The following is a 15,739-nucleotide window of genomic DNA, read 5'->3' on the forward strand; positions in this document are numbered from 1 at the left end:
GGATGCCTGATGTGTGCGCTCAGGTCGGAAGGCAGGCACCTGGGCTACCACCCCCAGGTCAGGCCACCTGGAGCCCTCCTGACCCCCATCCCTGGGACTGCTCTCGTGTAGCAGGAGATTCCTCTGGAAACACCCTCTAGCCGTTCCCCACGGAACCCACGGCCAGTTCCACAGCCCCGTGAGGGGACGCATTCACCCACTCTGACAGCTCCCGGGCTCTTGCTGGGCCAGGCTCTCTGCTAAGTGCTTTGCATGATGCCTCAGATTATCCTAACAATCCTCTGGGGGACGGACTGGCAATGCCCCCATTGTACAGAGGAGGAGACGGATACTGAGCGCAGGCCCACATTCCCAGAGATTCGCATGGAGGCCATCAGCTCCGAATTTGCCTCGCTCATCACCCCGGTTCATACCCTCTCCTGTCAGAGTGCCAGCCCCTGGGAAAGAGGTGCTCGGCCCTCCCAGAGGACCAGGTCTCCCACCTTTAGGGCCTGGCACCATCCTCAGCCCAAAAATCCATGTGCCACCTGATGGCTCTGCCATTCACCCAACCACCTTTCACCCATGGACCCAGGGTCCCTGGAGGAAGGCATGCAGACACAAGACACATCTTTCACTTTTTTCTTTTTATTTTTCTTCTTTTTTTATTAATCAAACGATACAAAACAACCATCATTCTTTAAATGCCCAACCACCCAGCTGGTTCTCACTCCCCAAGGTCACACCCTCCTTAGCCTGTTTCCCCCTCCCCACGGCTCTCCCACTTCCCCTGCCCTCATCCAAGGACAGTTTCAGGAGGAGGTTGGAGGCAGCGCTGTAGGCAGGAAGATAAAGCATCGGACAGACCGCTCGTTCTCGGAGACCTTTTTTAATACCAAATATCCAGCCCTATTCCCAATCCCTTTCAAATCAGTTCCCCAAGTCCAGCTCTCTCTGCCCAGCACCCACTACCAAATGGCGCGGCTCTGACACCATCCTCACCCCTGCACATCCTCCCTGGCCCCAGCCCGCCCCCCTGAACCGCCCTCTGGTGGGGATTCCTGGACCTTTTAGCTCCACGGAGTCCCAGGGAGGAAGGGCAGGGACCCCAGGAGGGGCCGCTAGGAACCTGAACCTTGCAGAGGTGAGACAGGTGCAGGCGGGGGACAGTGGGGTGCCAGTCAAGAGAGTTTTATTTCCAGGCCCACAGTCTCTAAGGTCCCCTTTCCCCAGCATCCCCCGCCCCCAAGAATCCCCGGGGAAGGCTCTCAGCTCCCCCGGACCGGCTTCTCCAGCTTCACGCTCTTGGCCGCTTCTCCAATCAGCTCCCAGAAGCTTCCAAACTCCAGTTTAGAGTTGTTGCAGCTGCCCAGGTTGGCGATTCTGTCTTCCAGCCCGCAGTTGTTCTGGGGAGAGGAAAGACACGACAGCTCAGCAAGCAAGCGCCTTCCCATCTTCCTACCCCACCCTGCCCAGGGGCCGAAGCAAGACTTGAGCCTAGTGCCAGGGCTGTGGCTGGGTGGTGGGGCCGTGGGGCATTCGCCTGGGGAGGTCAGTGTCCTGCCTGGGGTGGGGTCACCCCCCTCAGTACCGGCATCAGGTGAGGCAGCTGCTGGGTCACCAGGTTCTGTAGCTCGGAGGGTGTCAGCGTCTCCTTCCCGCCCTCCACCGAGTACTGGTGGAAGTTCTTGATGAGGGTCTCGATGGCCCTCTCCACGTCACTGAATTCCTGGGCATCCTGAGGGTGAGGGACATCACCCACGTCAGGGAGGCCCCACCCCACCCTATGACACCCTGCTTTCCCTGGGAGCCTAGCCAGGCCAACAGGGCAGAAGACACTGGAAGGCACCCAGGTCCCACCCACTCCACAGCCCGACATCCAGCCCTCCTCACCCCCACTGGCCGCTGCCCTGAGCCACAGGTTGGACAAGGCTTCCCCACCACCACCCACAGGCCCTCCCCTCCCTCCTTCCCCCCCCCCTTCCCCCGCAAGGCAGGTCTCAGCACGTGGCCCAGGCATCCTCGTCCTGGGAGGCCTCCCACTGCATCACCCTGCGTGGGCACCGGAAAGGGGGTTCGGGTCTCAGAGCCAGGGGTCTGGAGGGTGGACCAAGGTCAAGGCGAGAGTGCAGAAGTCAGCAGGGGAACCCAGACCCTCAGGGTAAAGGAGAGGAGTGTGGGAGCAGAAAGACAGGCCAGGAATGAATGGGCCCACCTCGGCATTGGCTGACCGACACTGTCCCATGGTGCCTGGTGTGCTTGGTCCTTGGGTTGAGAGTTGTGTGGTCTACAGCCTGCCCCGGAGGAGCCGATGGCTCATGATCTACGTGGAGGTGAAGGGAAATCCCAGCATTTTTCAACTACCCCCGCAGGCTCCACCCCAGATATTCTGGCCTCATCTAGGGGGTCACAAGGCCCCACCCCCACCCAGGCTGCAGGACAACTCCCAGGCCACCCCATTTAGAGAGAATCCCTTGGACCTCATCTTAGCTGTACTCCTTCCTCTTCCTCCAACCACCCACTTCTGTTCCAGGCACATACCAGCCTCCAGGGCCTGGCCCCCAGCCCCTTCCCTGGCAAATCAGGGTAGAATAGTCTAAGCATGTCCTCTGGACAGGGGGCAGCCCATTTTGGGTGAAAATTCCCTGCGTCTCCTTACCTGCTGACACCTCAGACAGGACCGGATGAGCCAGCTAACCTGAGCTCAGCTCTTATACCTGGGGGAAGGGAGGGGAGGCAGGGAGAAGGGAGGGGAGATGGAGGGGAGGGAAGCGAGGCAGGGGGCTGGGCCTCATCCCTAAGCCACCCCTGCGATTGCAGCTGCCAGGGCTATGAGCCAGCTGTGTGGGCTCCACCCTCCATTGGCCAGAGCTCCAGAGCCCGCCCCCGTCTCTGCCAGGAAGAGGGAGCCACAGGGGGCTGGGTCTGCTTGCCCCTGGCCCCAGACCAGGAGGCAGGGTTCCGGGGAAAAGATAGGGGAAGAGAGGTGGGGAAAGGAGAGGGGGAGGGCTTGGAAACACTATAGCAGGGGTCTTCAAACTACGGCCCGCGGGCCACATGCGGCCCGCAGAGGAGTCTGATCCGGCCCGCCAGGTTTTTTGGGCAGTGAGCGCAGCCGAGGTGTTACAGTAGGAATTAGTAGTTCATATAGTCCGGCCCTCCAGCTCTCTGAGGGACCGTGATCTGGCCCCCACTTTAAAAAGTTTGAGGACCCCTGCACTATAGGGTCGAGCTTGGGAGGAAAGACCTGGAGGGGCTGGAGGGCAGGGAGGTGAAGGGGCCCTGAGCTAATAACCAGAAATGGAGGCTGAGGAAAGCAGGGCTGGCAGCACAGAGGGAATGAGGGACACGTGGGCTGAAAGGTCTTCAGGGACCTCTCTGTACTTTGATGTCACACACACACGAGGGCCGGTTTGGATCAAACTGGCCAGGTCCCAGACCCCAGCTTCCTCCGTCCTGGTGGCAGAGAGATGAATGAGGACTGGATGGGAAGGAGGAGCCAGATAGGGGCAGCCTCGGTGCTGTCCTGACTTCCCTTCAGCTCCCCTCTACCAGTGTGCACATGTGCAAGGCCAGATGAGTTACCTGGCAGCTAACGACCTCTCCAAACTGGTTGGGCCGCCTGCTCCTCCCTCACTCCCTCATGCCTTTCCTACCTCAGCGGCTCCTCAGCAGCCACACACACACACACACACACACACACACACAATCCACAGCAACCACACACACACACATACACACACACAATCCTCAGCAACCACACACACACACACACACACACACACACACACAATCCACAGCAACCACACACACACACACAGCAACCACACACACACACACACACACACACACACACATACACACACACACACACACAATCCAGTCCTGAGGATGCATCCCAGGGAGCAGATCCAGGACTCAGCCCGACCCCAAAGGCTGTCCTCACCTTTGGGGAGGAGAAAGGGAGAAGGGCAGGGGGTCAGGGCAAGGAGCTCCTGGGCTCCTTTCCTAAATTCTGAGATCAGAGCAAACCTCCTGTTAAAAAAAATAATACAGCCGAAATCGGTTTGGCTCCGTGGATAGAGTGTCAGCCTGCGGACTGAAGGGTCCCGGGTTCGATTCTGGTCAAGGGCATGTACCTTGGCGGGGGGTGTGCGGATGCTGCTGATCAGTGATTCTCTCTCATCGATGTTTCTAACTTTCTATCCCTCTCTCTTCCTTTCTGTAAAAAAATCAATAAAATATATTTAAAAATAAATAAATAATATAATATAATATAATATAATATAATATAATATAATATAATATAATATAAATGGAACGACTTTAAAATGGAGTCCAGGGTGCCTGGCCGGTATAGCTCAGTCGGTTGAACACCGTCCCATGCACCAGGAGGTTGCTGGTCCGATTCCGGGTCAGGACGCGTGTCGGATGGATTTCAGGCTCCATACCCAGAAGGAGGTGTGCAGGAGGCAGTGGATAGATGTTTCTGTCTCTCCCTCTCCCTTCCTCTCTCTGAACCTGTAAAACCCTTTTTTTTTTTTTTTTTTTTTTTTTATAGAGTTCAGGGTGCTGTTCCAGAGGAACTGCCGTGTTTATCTTACTCTTCAAACCTTTTAAAACTGGGCAAAATAACCTTTGGACTGGGCCTAACAGCCCTGTATCCCAAGCAACTATTTGCAAAGATAACAAGAAAGCAGACGGACAATTGAACACATTCCTTAGAATTCGCATCGTGATGTTAGTTTACTGCACCTATAGAAATTCCTGCCTTAGCTTATGAACGCCACTAAAAATTCCTGGGGGGTGGGGAACGGGGTGGGCTAGAAGGGGTCAATGGGATAGAGGGGGATATATGTAATATTTTCAAAAATAAAGATTAAAAATAAATTTCCTTCATCACTCTAGCCAGGTAGTTCAGTCGGTTAGAGCAGTGGTCGGCAAACTGCGGCTCGCAAGTACATGCGGCTCTTTGGCCCCTTGAGTGTGGCTCTTCCACAAAATACCACGTGCGGGCACGCATGTACAGTGCGATTGAAACTTCGTGGCCCATGCGCAGAAGTCGGTTTTTGGCTCTCAAAAGAAATTTCAATCATTGTCCTGTTGATATTTGGCTCTTTTGACGAATGAGTTTGCCAACCGCTGGGTTAGAGCATGTTCCTAATACACCACATTGTAGGTTCGATCCCCTTCATGGCACATACAAGAATCAACCATTGAACGAATAAATAAATGGAACAACAAATCAATGTTTCTCTCTCCCTCACTCTCTCAAATCAATAAAAATAAGTAAATAAATAAATCCTTCCTTCTCTCCACCTGTAATTATTTCCCTTCCCTTTCTCAAAAATATCCCTAACCTCTTGATCGGATTATCTGGGTTTCTGCCCAAATGAGTGCTTCCAAAAGAATGATTCCTCTGGATCTCAAATAAGAGCCTGTCGCCTCACTCTGTCCTTTTATTTTTAGGGGACCACTCTAAGGCCCCTTCTAGCCCTTCGCTGTGCTTGTGGCCTCGGTGAGGGGCATCTGTCAGGGTCCCAATGAGACCCTTCTAAGAGTGTCTCATTCTGAGAGTTCCCCCTAGAGGCATCATTCTGGAGACCCTCTGACCGTCTCTCAATCTGAGGGCGTCTCCAAAAGTGCCTCAGCCAGAGCCCCTCCGAGGAACTTTCCGGAAACCCCTCCTAGGATCTCACTGTGGGAGAGCCCTCCAGTGTGGGAGCCCCTCTGGGGTACCTCACAGACAAATGAGCCCTGGCAGTCCCAGTGTGGGGGTCCCTCTCCGTTTGGAGTGCCTTAGAAGGTCTCCATCTAGGACCCTTGCATGGTGCGAGGTAGGAAATGCGCATGCGCCTCTGCGTTAATAGCTGCCCCAAATGGACGTCTGATGGTAGTGCAGGAACTGCCCCTGCAAGTCCGCACCCACTGGGCTGCCCCACCCATGCTCCCTCTGGTGGCGGGCAGTGCAAGCCACAGGCCACTCAAGCCAAGGACAGAGAGGGGCCCCATGGTGCTCTAACGTTCTGCTTCCTGCAGCACCTCTGCCCTCGTTACCCACCCTCAGTCCCCGAACCAGAAGCTTGTGTCCACCCTTCTGCCTCACCCCTGCTCTGGAGGGAGCAGGGAGGGAAGGGAGGGCCCAGCATGTCAAGCACCCATCCAGAGAGGATGCCAGTGCAATCAGAGGCTCTGGAATTCCAATCCAGTTCCACCTGTTCCTGACTTCATGGCTTCACCGCTCTAAAATCTGGTTCTTCCTCTTCAAAGCAGGACTTGCAAATAGAACCGACCTCAAAGGGCTGTGAGAAGTAACTAAGATAATGCAAGAAAACCTTTTGCACGGTGTCTGGCACATAGCAAGGCACATAGCAAGCCCTCGGCATATTCACTACTATCCTTATCATCCAAGGACGCAAACCCCAGAGTAAGAAACATGGGAGCCAAGACCATGCCCCTGAGTCCTAAGGGGCACCAGTAGGATCTGAGTCACCTCCCCTGCCCCAGAGATCTGTCTCTACCGTTCATATATTCATCCACCATTTACTATTTGTTGAGCAGCCTAACCTGAGCACAAGACCTAGGTGCTAGATGCTGCAGAATATTTGAAGATGAGTCACATTCCCGGTCCTCAAAGAGCCCATAATTTTGGACCCACCCTCAAGTCAGAGCAGAGCTTTCCCACCCCCTAGACTCTAGAGAAGAAACCAGGGTGGGCGCGAATAAGAAGCACTCGTGTGTTAAGGAGAAGGCTTTATTTGGGGGGAGTGGAGCTCTGCCCGGTCCTGCTCATCTTATCCCAGGCAGCCGGACTTCTTCTGAGTCTCCTTCTCCTTCCTGATCTCTTTGGCCAGCTCCCCAATCAGCCTCCAGTACTCATTGAACCGGAGCTCTGAGTCCCCATTCACATCCAAGCTCTTCATCTTCTCATCCAAGGAGCCCACGTCCTAAGGAGACACCAAAGGGAAGGGGGAGGTTAGAAACGATGGCTCTGGAGACAGAGAGGGAAGAACTGCTAGTGGCCATTCCCTTCCCTCGGGGAGTGTGAGGACCTGAACCATACCTCCGAGATGAGGCCCCGACTCCAAGGGAGAGGAGCACGGGGCGGCGGGGACTGGATTCCTAGTGTTTGCTGGGGTGTCAATACTCCCGCCACGGCAGACTATGAACCACAGACGGTGGATGCACACAGAGCTGGGAAGAGATGCCCACCATGGGCCCTCACCCTCAGGTGCACATGGGTTCTGAGCACCACTGCACCGGCCCTGGGGTTTGTCCAAGGATATTCGAGGAGCCCTTGTAGGCATGGACCCACTCTGATCCTCCTCAAAGCCTCCTCAGGCCACCCTCCTCCTCCACAGAAAGCTGGAGACGGTCAGCACGGTGCTGCTCATTTGCATAAACCTGACGTCTTCTCATTTTTCCACTTGAGTCACCAGCCTGGTAGATTGGGGGAAAGAGGGATGGCAGAGATACAAGGTGTTTTCCTAGAGGGCCCTTGACTAGGTCTCTCCTGACAAGCCTGGGATATCAAAGGATGCTGTAAGCCGGCCCTTCATGATCAAAGGATTTGTTGCCAGATAAACAATCACAACCAAAGAGTGGGCCGCTTAACAACGCATCCGTGTCAAACCAGAGAAGGGTGCCTCGGGCACACCTCGATGCTAAATATCTGAATCAATACTTGGATGAAGACAGAGAAGATCTGCCTGTTCAATAGATGGCACAAAGCTAATCCGTACAAGAGCTACACAAGACTTTTTGAAAAGCTACAATCATGCTTAATTGTAGAATACTGTAAGCATTGCCAATGGAAGGCAAAGATGCCCAGTGTGATACTATATCGGGAGGGTGAGAAAACATACAATTAGTCAAGAGAAAGAAATAAAAGGCATAATGAGTATTGGGAAAGAAGGGGAAAATTCACTTCTAATTATCTCAGCAATTACATCATTGTAGACCTACAGAAAAAAAAAAAAAAAAAAGAATGATAATAGCTAACATTTCCACAAGTGTAAGCACTTAATAGTGCTGACTGTTCCAAGCATTATGCTAACACATTACACTCTTTGGCTTCATTTAATCTTCGTAATCTGCTGGAATGAAAGGGTCCATGAGCACAGGGACCTTGTCCATCTTGTTCACCACGGCAATGCCAATGCCTGCAGAATGTCTGGCACAAAGCAGATGCCTGTTAGCCATTGTAACCCAAAGCCTAGAACAGCATCGGGACAGGACAGAATACCGACTGAACAAATGCAAGACCAATCCAACCAAAAACACTATTATGAGTCCATTCCACAGCCGAGAAATTAAGGCTCTGGAAGTTTATTTTTTTTATTTTTTTTTAATATATATTTTATTGATTTTTTACAGAGAGGAGGAGAGAGGGATAGAGAGCTAGAAACGTTGATGAGAGAGAAACATCAACCAGCTGCCTCTTGCACACCCCCTACTGGGGATGTGCCCGCAACCAATGTACATGCCCTTGATCGGAATCGAACCTGGGACCCTTCAGTCCGCAGACTGACGCTCTACCACTGAGCCAAACCGGTCTCGGCAAGGCTCTGGAAGTTTAAATAACTAACCAAGAATGACAGGCTAGAACCTGCATTTGAACCTAGATTGTCTGACTCAGAGCTTGTATCCTTACTCACTATTCTGTATGTCTATCCTCTCCCCCCAAAAAAAGACTCTTAGAAATGATAAAGTTTATGATTATTATATTAATACTAAAAAACCAATACCTTTAAGGTATATAAATGTTAACCAGTTAGAAAGTATAATAAGACAGATCACATTAAAAATAGTAAAAAAAATAAATTAAAAAAAATAGCCCTAGCCAGTTTGGCTCAGTGGATAGAGCAACGAACGGCCTGTAGACCAAAGAGTCCCAGGTTCAATTCTGGTCAAGGGTATGTACCTTGGTTGCAGGCTTCTCCCCGCCCAGGCCCTGGTCAGGCTCTGGCAAGTCAATGTGTTTCTCTCACATCAATGTTTCTCTCTGACTTTCCCTCTTTCCTCCACTCTCCCTAAAAACCAATAGAAAAATACCATTGGATGATGATTAACAACAACAAAAAATAAAGTAAAAAATAAAATAAAGCCCTTAGAATCAATGTAGAAATCTATTTAGGTTTTGTGAAGAAAACTGAACTGAAGGATATATGCAACATTGTGGTTTATAAAACATATACATTCGGTCATTCAGATGACTGACCAAAATATAATTCTCATATATGCCGCTTGTGATCTTCCTCCACAGTTCCTGACTCGGAACTCCCAAAACCTTTGGAATCTCCTAAGGGTAGAGAATGATCAAGGTGTCTTGTGTTGTGTTAATGAGGTTAGCCCAACCACATTGGAAACTGGAGCTCAGAACACGCATTGAATAAAAAAGAAGACCTACATAAATATAAAAACATACATTTCTTTAGAGAAAGGCTCAATGGTATAAACATGTAAATGTTTCCTAAAATGTATTTACATGATCCCAATTAACAATCTATAGGATTTTTTTTTTTTTTAAATCCTCACCTGAGGATATGTTTACTGACTTTTTCAGAGAGAGAAGGGAGAGAGAAATACCATCGATGGGTTGGTTGCCTCTCGCAATCCTCTCCTATTCACCCAACTGGAGATCTAACCTGCAACTTAGGTATGTTATGTGCCCTGACTAGGAATTGAACCCGCAACCTTTCCGCATACTGGCCGAAGCTCCAACCCACTGAGCACACCAGCCAGTGCTACAGGGTCCTTTTTTTACCATGATTAAGTGTTACTAAAATTCTTATTGAAAAATAAATATGTGAGACCCACCAGTAAAAATCTACATAATACGAGAGAACCAGCCCCCCCCCCCCCCCCTTTCTCTCTCTCCCTTCCTCTTTCTAAAAAATACCAATAAAAAACAGCTCAGCCTGCATGGCTCAGTAGTTGAACATTGGTTGGGTTGGATTTCCTGTGTGGGTACAAGCCTAGGTTGCAGACTTGATCCCCAGAAGAGGGCGTGCAAGAGGCAGCCAAATCAAGGATGTAAGGGATTCTCATCATTGATGTTTCTATCTCCCTCTTCCTTCCTCTATAAAATCAATAAAAAAAAATTTTTAAATAAGAAATAAATAACATATTGTTGGTTAAGGATTTAAGAGAGAGAGAAAGAGAAAGAGAGAAAGCAAACTCTACAGGTTATTGTTAGGCATATTCTCTACCATTACCCCCTGCTTGTGGCTCTCACCCTCCCTTCGGTTTTCCTATTATTCTCATTTCAGGTTTTGCTAGACATGACACATATTTCAGTTTCCAATAAACTGCCTCACCCACTTTCCAGTGCACTGCCTACACCTGGTTAGACTGGTTACTCTAAACTTTACAGGAGACATAAATATCCCGCTTCCCCTATTCTGCCCCTCTGATAACCCTGGGTGCATAAGGGAGACAACCAATCAATGTTTCTCTCTCACATCAATGTTTCTCTCTCCCTCCCTCCCTTCTTCTCTCTCTAAAATCAATAAACATAAACTCGAATGAGGATTTAAAAAAAAAAAGACTCAGGCCAAAACCAGTTTGGCTCAATGGATAGAGCGTCGGCTTGGGGACTGAAAGGTCCCGGGTTCGATTCCGGTCAAGGGCATGTACCTTGGTTGCGGGCATATCCCCAGTAGGGGGTGTGCAAGAGGCAGCTGATCGATGACTCTCTCTCATCGATGTTTCTAACTCTCTATCCCTCTCTCTTCCTCTCTGTAAAAAATCAATAAAATATATTAAAAAAAAAAAAAAAAAGACTCAGGAAAAAACCTTTGACCTTCCCCCTAAATGCCTAAAAGAATTTAGATAAAGAACCTGCTCCAGCCCTAACTGGTTTGGCTCAGTGGATGGAGCATCGGCCTGCAGACTGAAGGGTCCCGGGTTCAATTCCAGTCAAGGGCATGTACCTTGGCTGCTTGCACATTCCCAGTAGGAGGTGTGCAAGAGGCAGCTGACTGATGTTTCTCTCATCAATGTTTCTGACTCTCTACCTTCTCCCTTCCTCTCTGCAAAAAGTCAATAAAATATATATATATATTTTAAAAAATAACCTGCTTCATCAAGGAACTATCATGATAGATAACCATAGTTTAATATGAATTATGTGTGACAGACAGGGAGGAACCTCTCAAAGCCCATTTGGTAAAAGTCCTCTCGGTGTTAAAGATGACCCAGCAGACATTATTTGCCAAACACTTGCTCTTCTGTCTCAATGTGAATTGCCCTCCTGCCCTTTCAAGTCCCAAATCACAATCCTCTCCCCCTGCTCCTTGCTCCGGAATGGCATAGAGGGTATCTACTCTTCTAGGGCCCCATTTTCTTTCTTTCTTTCTTTCTTTTTTTTTTTTTTTTTTTTTTTTACCTTCTATTTCCCACAGACAAGATTCCTTGTTTTAATTCCTCTAGGGCCCTGTTTTCTTATGGAACCCCCATGTGTACATAGGTATTAAATTTGGTTAGTTTTGCCGAAACCGGTTTGGCTCAGTGGATAGAGTGTTGGCCTGCAGACTGAAAGGTCCCAGATTCGATTCCGGTCAAGGGCATGTACCTTGGTTGCGGGCACATCCCCGGAAGGGGATGTGCAAGAGGCAGCTGGTAGATGTTTCTCTCTCATTGATGTTTCTAGCTCTCTATCTCTCTTCCTTCCTCTCTGTGGAAAATCAATAAAATATATATATTTTTTAAAAATTGGTTAGTTTCTCCTCTTAATCTATCTAATGTTAATTTGAGATAGACAAAGCACATGGAAGGGTCCAGTCCTGTGTGAGGGAACGCTAGCCAGAAGAACATTCATTTTTACTCCCTTACAGAGGAGCAAAATCAGAATGACAGGAGGTAGAAGACAGAGAATGGGAGGCTTAAAATTGAGACTTTGGAAGAGGTGCGTTATTTGGGTAATGACAAAATCTGAAGCCTGAACAGAGGAGTGGAATGCTGAGATGCAAGAAGACAGAATCTTTGGAAATGAGGAATTCTCAAGAAATGGAAAGAGCCAGCTAGATGGAATGTCTCTGTGGCTACTAAGGATAATGGCAGTACCAGTGAGGAGAATAAAACAATAAGCAAGGAGCTGAAGAGCTATAAGAAAAAGCAGGTGGTATATGAGCTTCCAAGGAGCTGAGCATCTTAGAAAGAAGAAAAAACAAAGATCCGGAAGCAGCGATGAAAAGCAAAGGGTTGCTGAAACCGGTTTGGCTCAGTGGCAGAGCGTCGGTCTGGGGACTGAAAGGTCCCAGGTTCGATTCCCATCAAGGGCATGTACGTTGGTTGCGGGCACATCCCCGGTAGGGGGTGTGCAAGAGGCAGCTGGTCGATGTTTCTCTCTCATTGATGTTTCTAGCTCTCTATCTCTCTCCCTTCCTCTCTGTAAAAATCAATAAAATATATTTTAAAAAAAAAAAAAAGCAAAGGGTTCAAGCCTGCATTTCCAGGCCCAGAGGAAGCTGGATTTGGGAGAAAAACCACTTGCTATGTGCCAAGGCTACAGGAGATGCTGTACTTTCAGGAGAGAATCTTAAGTTTCCTGTGAGAAGAGGAAAAGTCTGGGAAGTCTAAGGATCTAGGGGATTTTGCAAATGACAGACCGTGAGTTTCAAAGATCAGTTTGCTTGTTTTTATTTTATTTTATTTTTTTAATATATTTTACTGATTTTTCACAGAGAGAAAGGGAGAGAGATAGAGAGCTAGAAACATCGATGAGAGAAATACATCAACCAGCTGCCTCCTGTACACCCCCCACCGGGGATGTGCCCGCAACCAAAGTACATGCCCTTGACAGGAATCGAACCTGGGACCTTTCGGTCCACAGGCCAACGCTCTATCCACTGAGCTAAACCGGTTTCGGCAGTTTGCTTGTTTTTAAACACATCGTCACACACTTTTTAAAAAATATATATTTTATTGATTTTTACAGAGAGGAAGGGAGATAGATAGAGTTAGAAACATCAATCAGCTGCCTCCTGCACACTCCCTCACTAGAGATGTGCCCACAACCAAGGCACATGCCCTTGACTGGAATCTAAGCTGGGATCCTTCAGTCCACAGGCCGACGCTCTATCCACTGAGCCAAACCGAACAGGGCATCTTCACACACTTTTAGGTGCCCATGAATTTTCAGAAAGGATGCAAAATAAACTGTTAGCAGCCTGGGGATGCTGTACCAACCCAGTGGGGGTGACATTTAAATGCCTAGTCTGTCCAGTGAGGAAAGAAGGAACGACCTTGTCAGGCACATGATTGAGGGATTCCCAGGGAGGGTGGGCAGGAAGCACAGGTCACTGAGAGTCTGAGTACATGAACTGGGCTGTGAGTTTGTTGTTGTGTTTTGTGTGTGTTTTATAAACCCCTCCCCACAGCTGGGCCTCAGTCTCCATCATTTTAAATGAGGAGTGTGGACTGGTTTTCTCCCGGCTTCCCAGCTCTGATGGCCTGTGGACCTCCTGGCGGGAGCTTTGGGTCCAGTCCTGTGTGAGGGAAATGAGGCCAGAGAGGCACAGAGCAGACACAAGAACCTTACAGCATCTTCTGATGGGAGCACAAAGCTCAATACCACGTCCCCTCACCCAGACACAGTGTTCCCTAGTCACACACACACACCAGGCAAGAACAGCCAGGACCACCTGCACAAGCAGTCACCTACACTCTTCTCCACAACACACAGCATTGTGCCCAGCAACATCGTGTCACATAGACAGTGTCCCACCGTCACTGTCTACCAAAACCTCAGGCCCAGAGACCCCTACCCACCTTGAGGAGGTGAGGGAACTGCTGAGTGGCCATTTCCTTAAATTCGTTGATGTTGAGGCTGCCCTTCCGGCCCTCTCGCCTTGCAAAGGTGAAGAAGGCGGTAACCAACGTGTCAATGGCTGTCTCCACCTCAGTCAGTGGCTCTGCAGCCATTAGGACCCTGGGGGCTAGAGCTGATGTCCTCTGAGGGCTGACCTGCGGGAGGGGAAGGAAAGGGAGAGTCAGGATAGGTCAGAGTGCCCCTGCCCTGGGTGGCCACCTGAAGCCTCTGTCTGGACAAGACATTATGGGGAAGGAAGGAGGAGACAGGGATGGAGCTTGGGCAGGGAAATACCTCAGTGCAGGTGGGGGAAGGGGTACCCATTTCCAGAAACCCCTTCCTCTCTAGATCTCAGTCCAGGGTCCTTTTGTTTTGTTTGTTTGTTTGTTTGTTTGTTTAAATATATTTTATTGACTTCAAAGAGAAAGGGAGAGGTAGAGAGAGAGAGACAGAAACATCAATGACAGAGAATCATTGATCAGCTGCCTTCTCCACGCCCTCTATGGAGCCTGCAACCTGGGCATGTGTCCAGATCAATATTCCAACCATAACCTCCTGGTTCATAGATCAACACTCAACCACTAAGCCACCCCGGGAGTTTTTTTAAGTGCCTGTGCCTTAAGGATGGCTCTGTGGTGGTCCCTCCACCTAGAGACCCTGATCACAGCCCGATGCCTGCGGTCATAGCATCTCGGGGTTTCCAGGCTGAGAGGGTGCCCTCTCGGTCTCCTGACCCTTCTGTGGGGTTCAGTCCCAGGGCCCTTCTTGGAATCTCACCCAACCTCAAAGGGTCAGGAGGCTGTTTGTCTCCAAAGCTTGTTTGTTGCCCTGACCGGTTTGGCTCAGTGGATAGAGCGTCAGCTTGTGGACTCAAGGGTCCCAGGTTCCATTCCGGTCAAAGGCATGTACCTTGGTTGCAGGCACATCCCTGGTGGAGGGTGTGCAGGAGGCAGCTGATCGATGTTTCTAACTCTCCATCCCTCTCCCTTCCTCTCTGTAAAAAAAAATATATATTTTTTTAAATATATTTTATTGACTTTTTACAGAGAGGAAGGGAGAGGGATAGAAAGCTAGAGACATCAATGAGAGAGAGATCGACCAGAATCGAACCTGGGACCTTTCAGTCCACAGACCGACGCTTCATCCACTGAGCCAAACCGGTTTCGGCTATTTTTTATATATTTTAATATATAATTTATATAAATAAATTACATATATATATAATTTTTTAAAAAAACAAGCTTGCTTGTTCAGAGGGGACCTGGGTCATCACCCGCAGGCACGGGGTCTGCCCCTCCCAGCCGTGCAGCCCAGGCGCCCCTCCCCGCCTCCCAGCAGGGCCAGAGCACAGGACCCCCCAGACTCCCGCCCCTGTTTGCAGGTGACAAGGGTCCTGGATGGGCCTCTCCGACTGCCGCCACCCAGGAGGGGTTTCGTCCTGCACCCACAGCCCAGGGGCAGGGAGGCTGGGGGGACATGCCCTCTCATCCTCCCATTCACCGCCCCCCCACCTCCCGGGGCCTGGAGCTGCCTTCCCCAAGCCTCTTCCAGAACCCAGAGCGGCTCCGGGGAGGGACCTGGGAGCCCAGGGGGGAAAGGCTCCTCGGCTCCCTCCAGAGCTGGGGGGACACACTCACCCGGCAGGCCGCACGGATGGGGTGCAGCGCGCGGGAGCAGCGGAGCTGAGGTTTACACGCGCGCAGACTCGGAGGCCGCCGCTCCCACGCCCGAGGTGACAAGTTTCCTGTTGATCCTGGAGAAAGGAGCCGCCCACGGAGCTGTCCCCTCCCGCCCCCTCCCGCCCCCTCCCGCCCTGCAGGAGATCGGCCCAGGAACCCGGCTCCTCTCTCCCCCACCCCCGCGCTAGCCCAGCCCACGCGCACACCCCCTTTAGGCTGCGGGGGGGGGGGGGGGGGGATCTGCCTGGCCAGATCCCATTCAGCCTGC

The 15,739-nt window shown here is 50.5% G+C and overlaps 2 protein-coding genes across 2 annotated transcripts; both read right to left on the bottom strand.

Annotated features, from left to right (window-relative positions):
- Positions 1-646: 646 nt before the first annotated feature.
- On the bottom strand, positions 647-2,752 carry S100A14 (S100 calcium binding protein A14). The gene is made up of 4 exons (XM_084865120.1): positions 2,639-2,752; positions 2,195-2,302; positions 1,571-1,717; positions 647-1,385 (listed from the first exon to the last, which is right to left on the bottom strand). The coding sequence occupies exons 2-4, from the start codon at positions 2,222-2,224 to the stop codon at positions 1,248-1,250; spliced, it is 315 nt and encodes a 104-aa protein (XP_084721246.1). The 5' UTR covers positions 2,225-2,302; positions 2,639-2,752; the 3' UTR covers positions 647-1,247.
- Positions 2,753-6,715: 3,963 nt separating this feature from the next.
- S100A13 (S100 calcium binding protein A13) lies at positions 6,716-15,651 on the bottom strand. The gene is made up of 3 exons (XM_084866931.1): positions 15,430-15,651; positions 13,753-13,947; positions 6,716-6,926 (listed from the first exon to the last, which is right to left on the bottom strand). The coding sequence occupies exons 2-3, from the start codon at positions 13,903-13,905 to the stop codon at positions 6,774-6,776; spliced, it is 306 nt and encodes a 101-aa protein (XP_084723057.1). The 5' UTR covers positions 13,906-13,947; positions 15,430-15,651; the 3' UTR covers positions 6,716-6,773.
- Positions 15,652-15,739: the final 88 nt, after the last annotated feature.

The sequence above is a fragment of the Pipistrellus hanaki genome (genome assembly GCF_964339955.1).
Source record: "Pipistrellus hanaki genome assembly, chromosome: 18".
Lineage (NCBI taxonomy): Eukaryota > Metazoa > Chordata > Mammalia > Chiroptera > Vespertilionidae > Pipistrellus > Pipistrellus hanaki.

Excerpts from the sequence above, each read along its gene's own strand:
- S100A13 (XM_084866931.1), bottom strand. The coding sequence starts at position 13,905 with ATGGCTGCAGAGCCACTGACTGAGGTGGAGACAGCCATTGACACGTTG. Across the intron at positions 6,927-13,752 it reads AGTTCCCTCACCTCCTCAAG|GACGTGGGCTCCTTGGATGA; the intron begins GTGGGTAGGGGT and ends GTGTCTCCTTAG.
- S100A14 (XM_084865120.1), bottom strand. The coding sequence starts at position 2,224 with ATGGGACAGTGTCGGTCAGCCAATGCCGAG. Across the intron at positions 1,718-2,194 it reads GTCGGTCAGCCAATGCCGAG|GATGCCCAGGAATTCAGTGA; the intron begins GTGGGCCCATTC and ends CCTCACCCTCAG. Across the intron at positions 1,386-1,570 it reads AGCTGCCTCACCTGATGCCG|AACAACTGCGGGCTGGAAGA; the intron begins GTACTGAGGGGG and ends TCCTCTCCCCAG.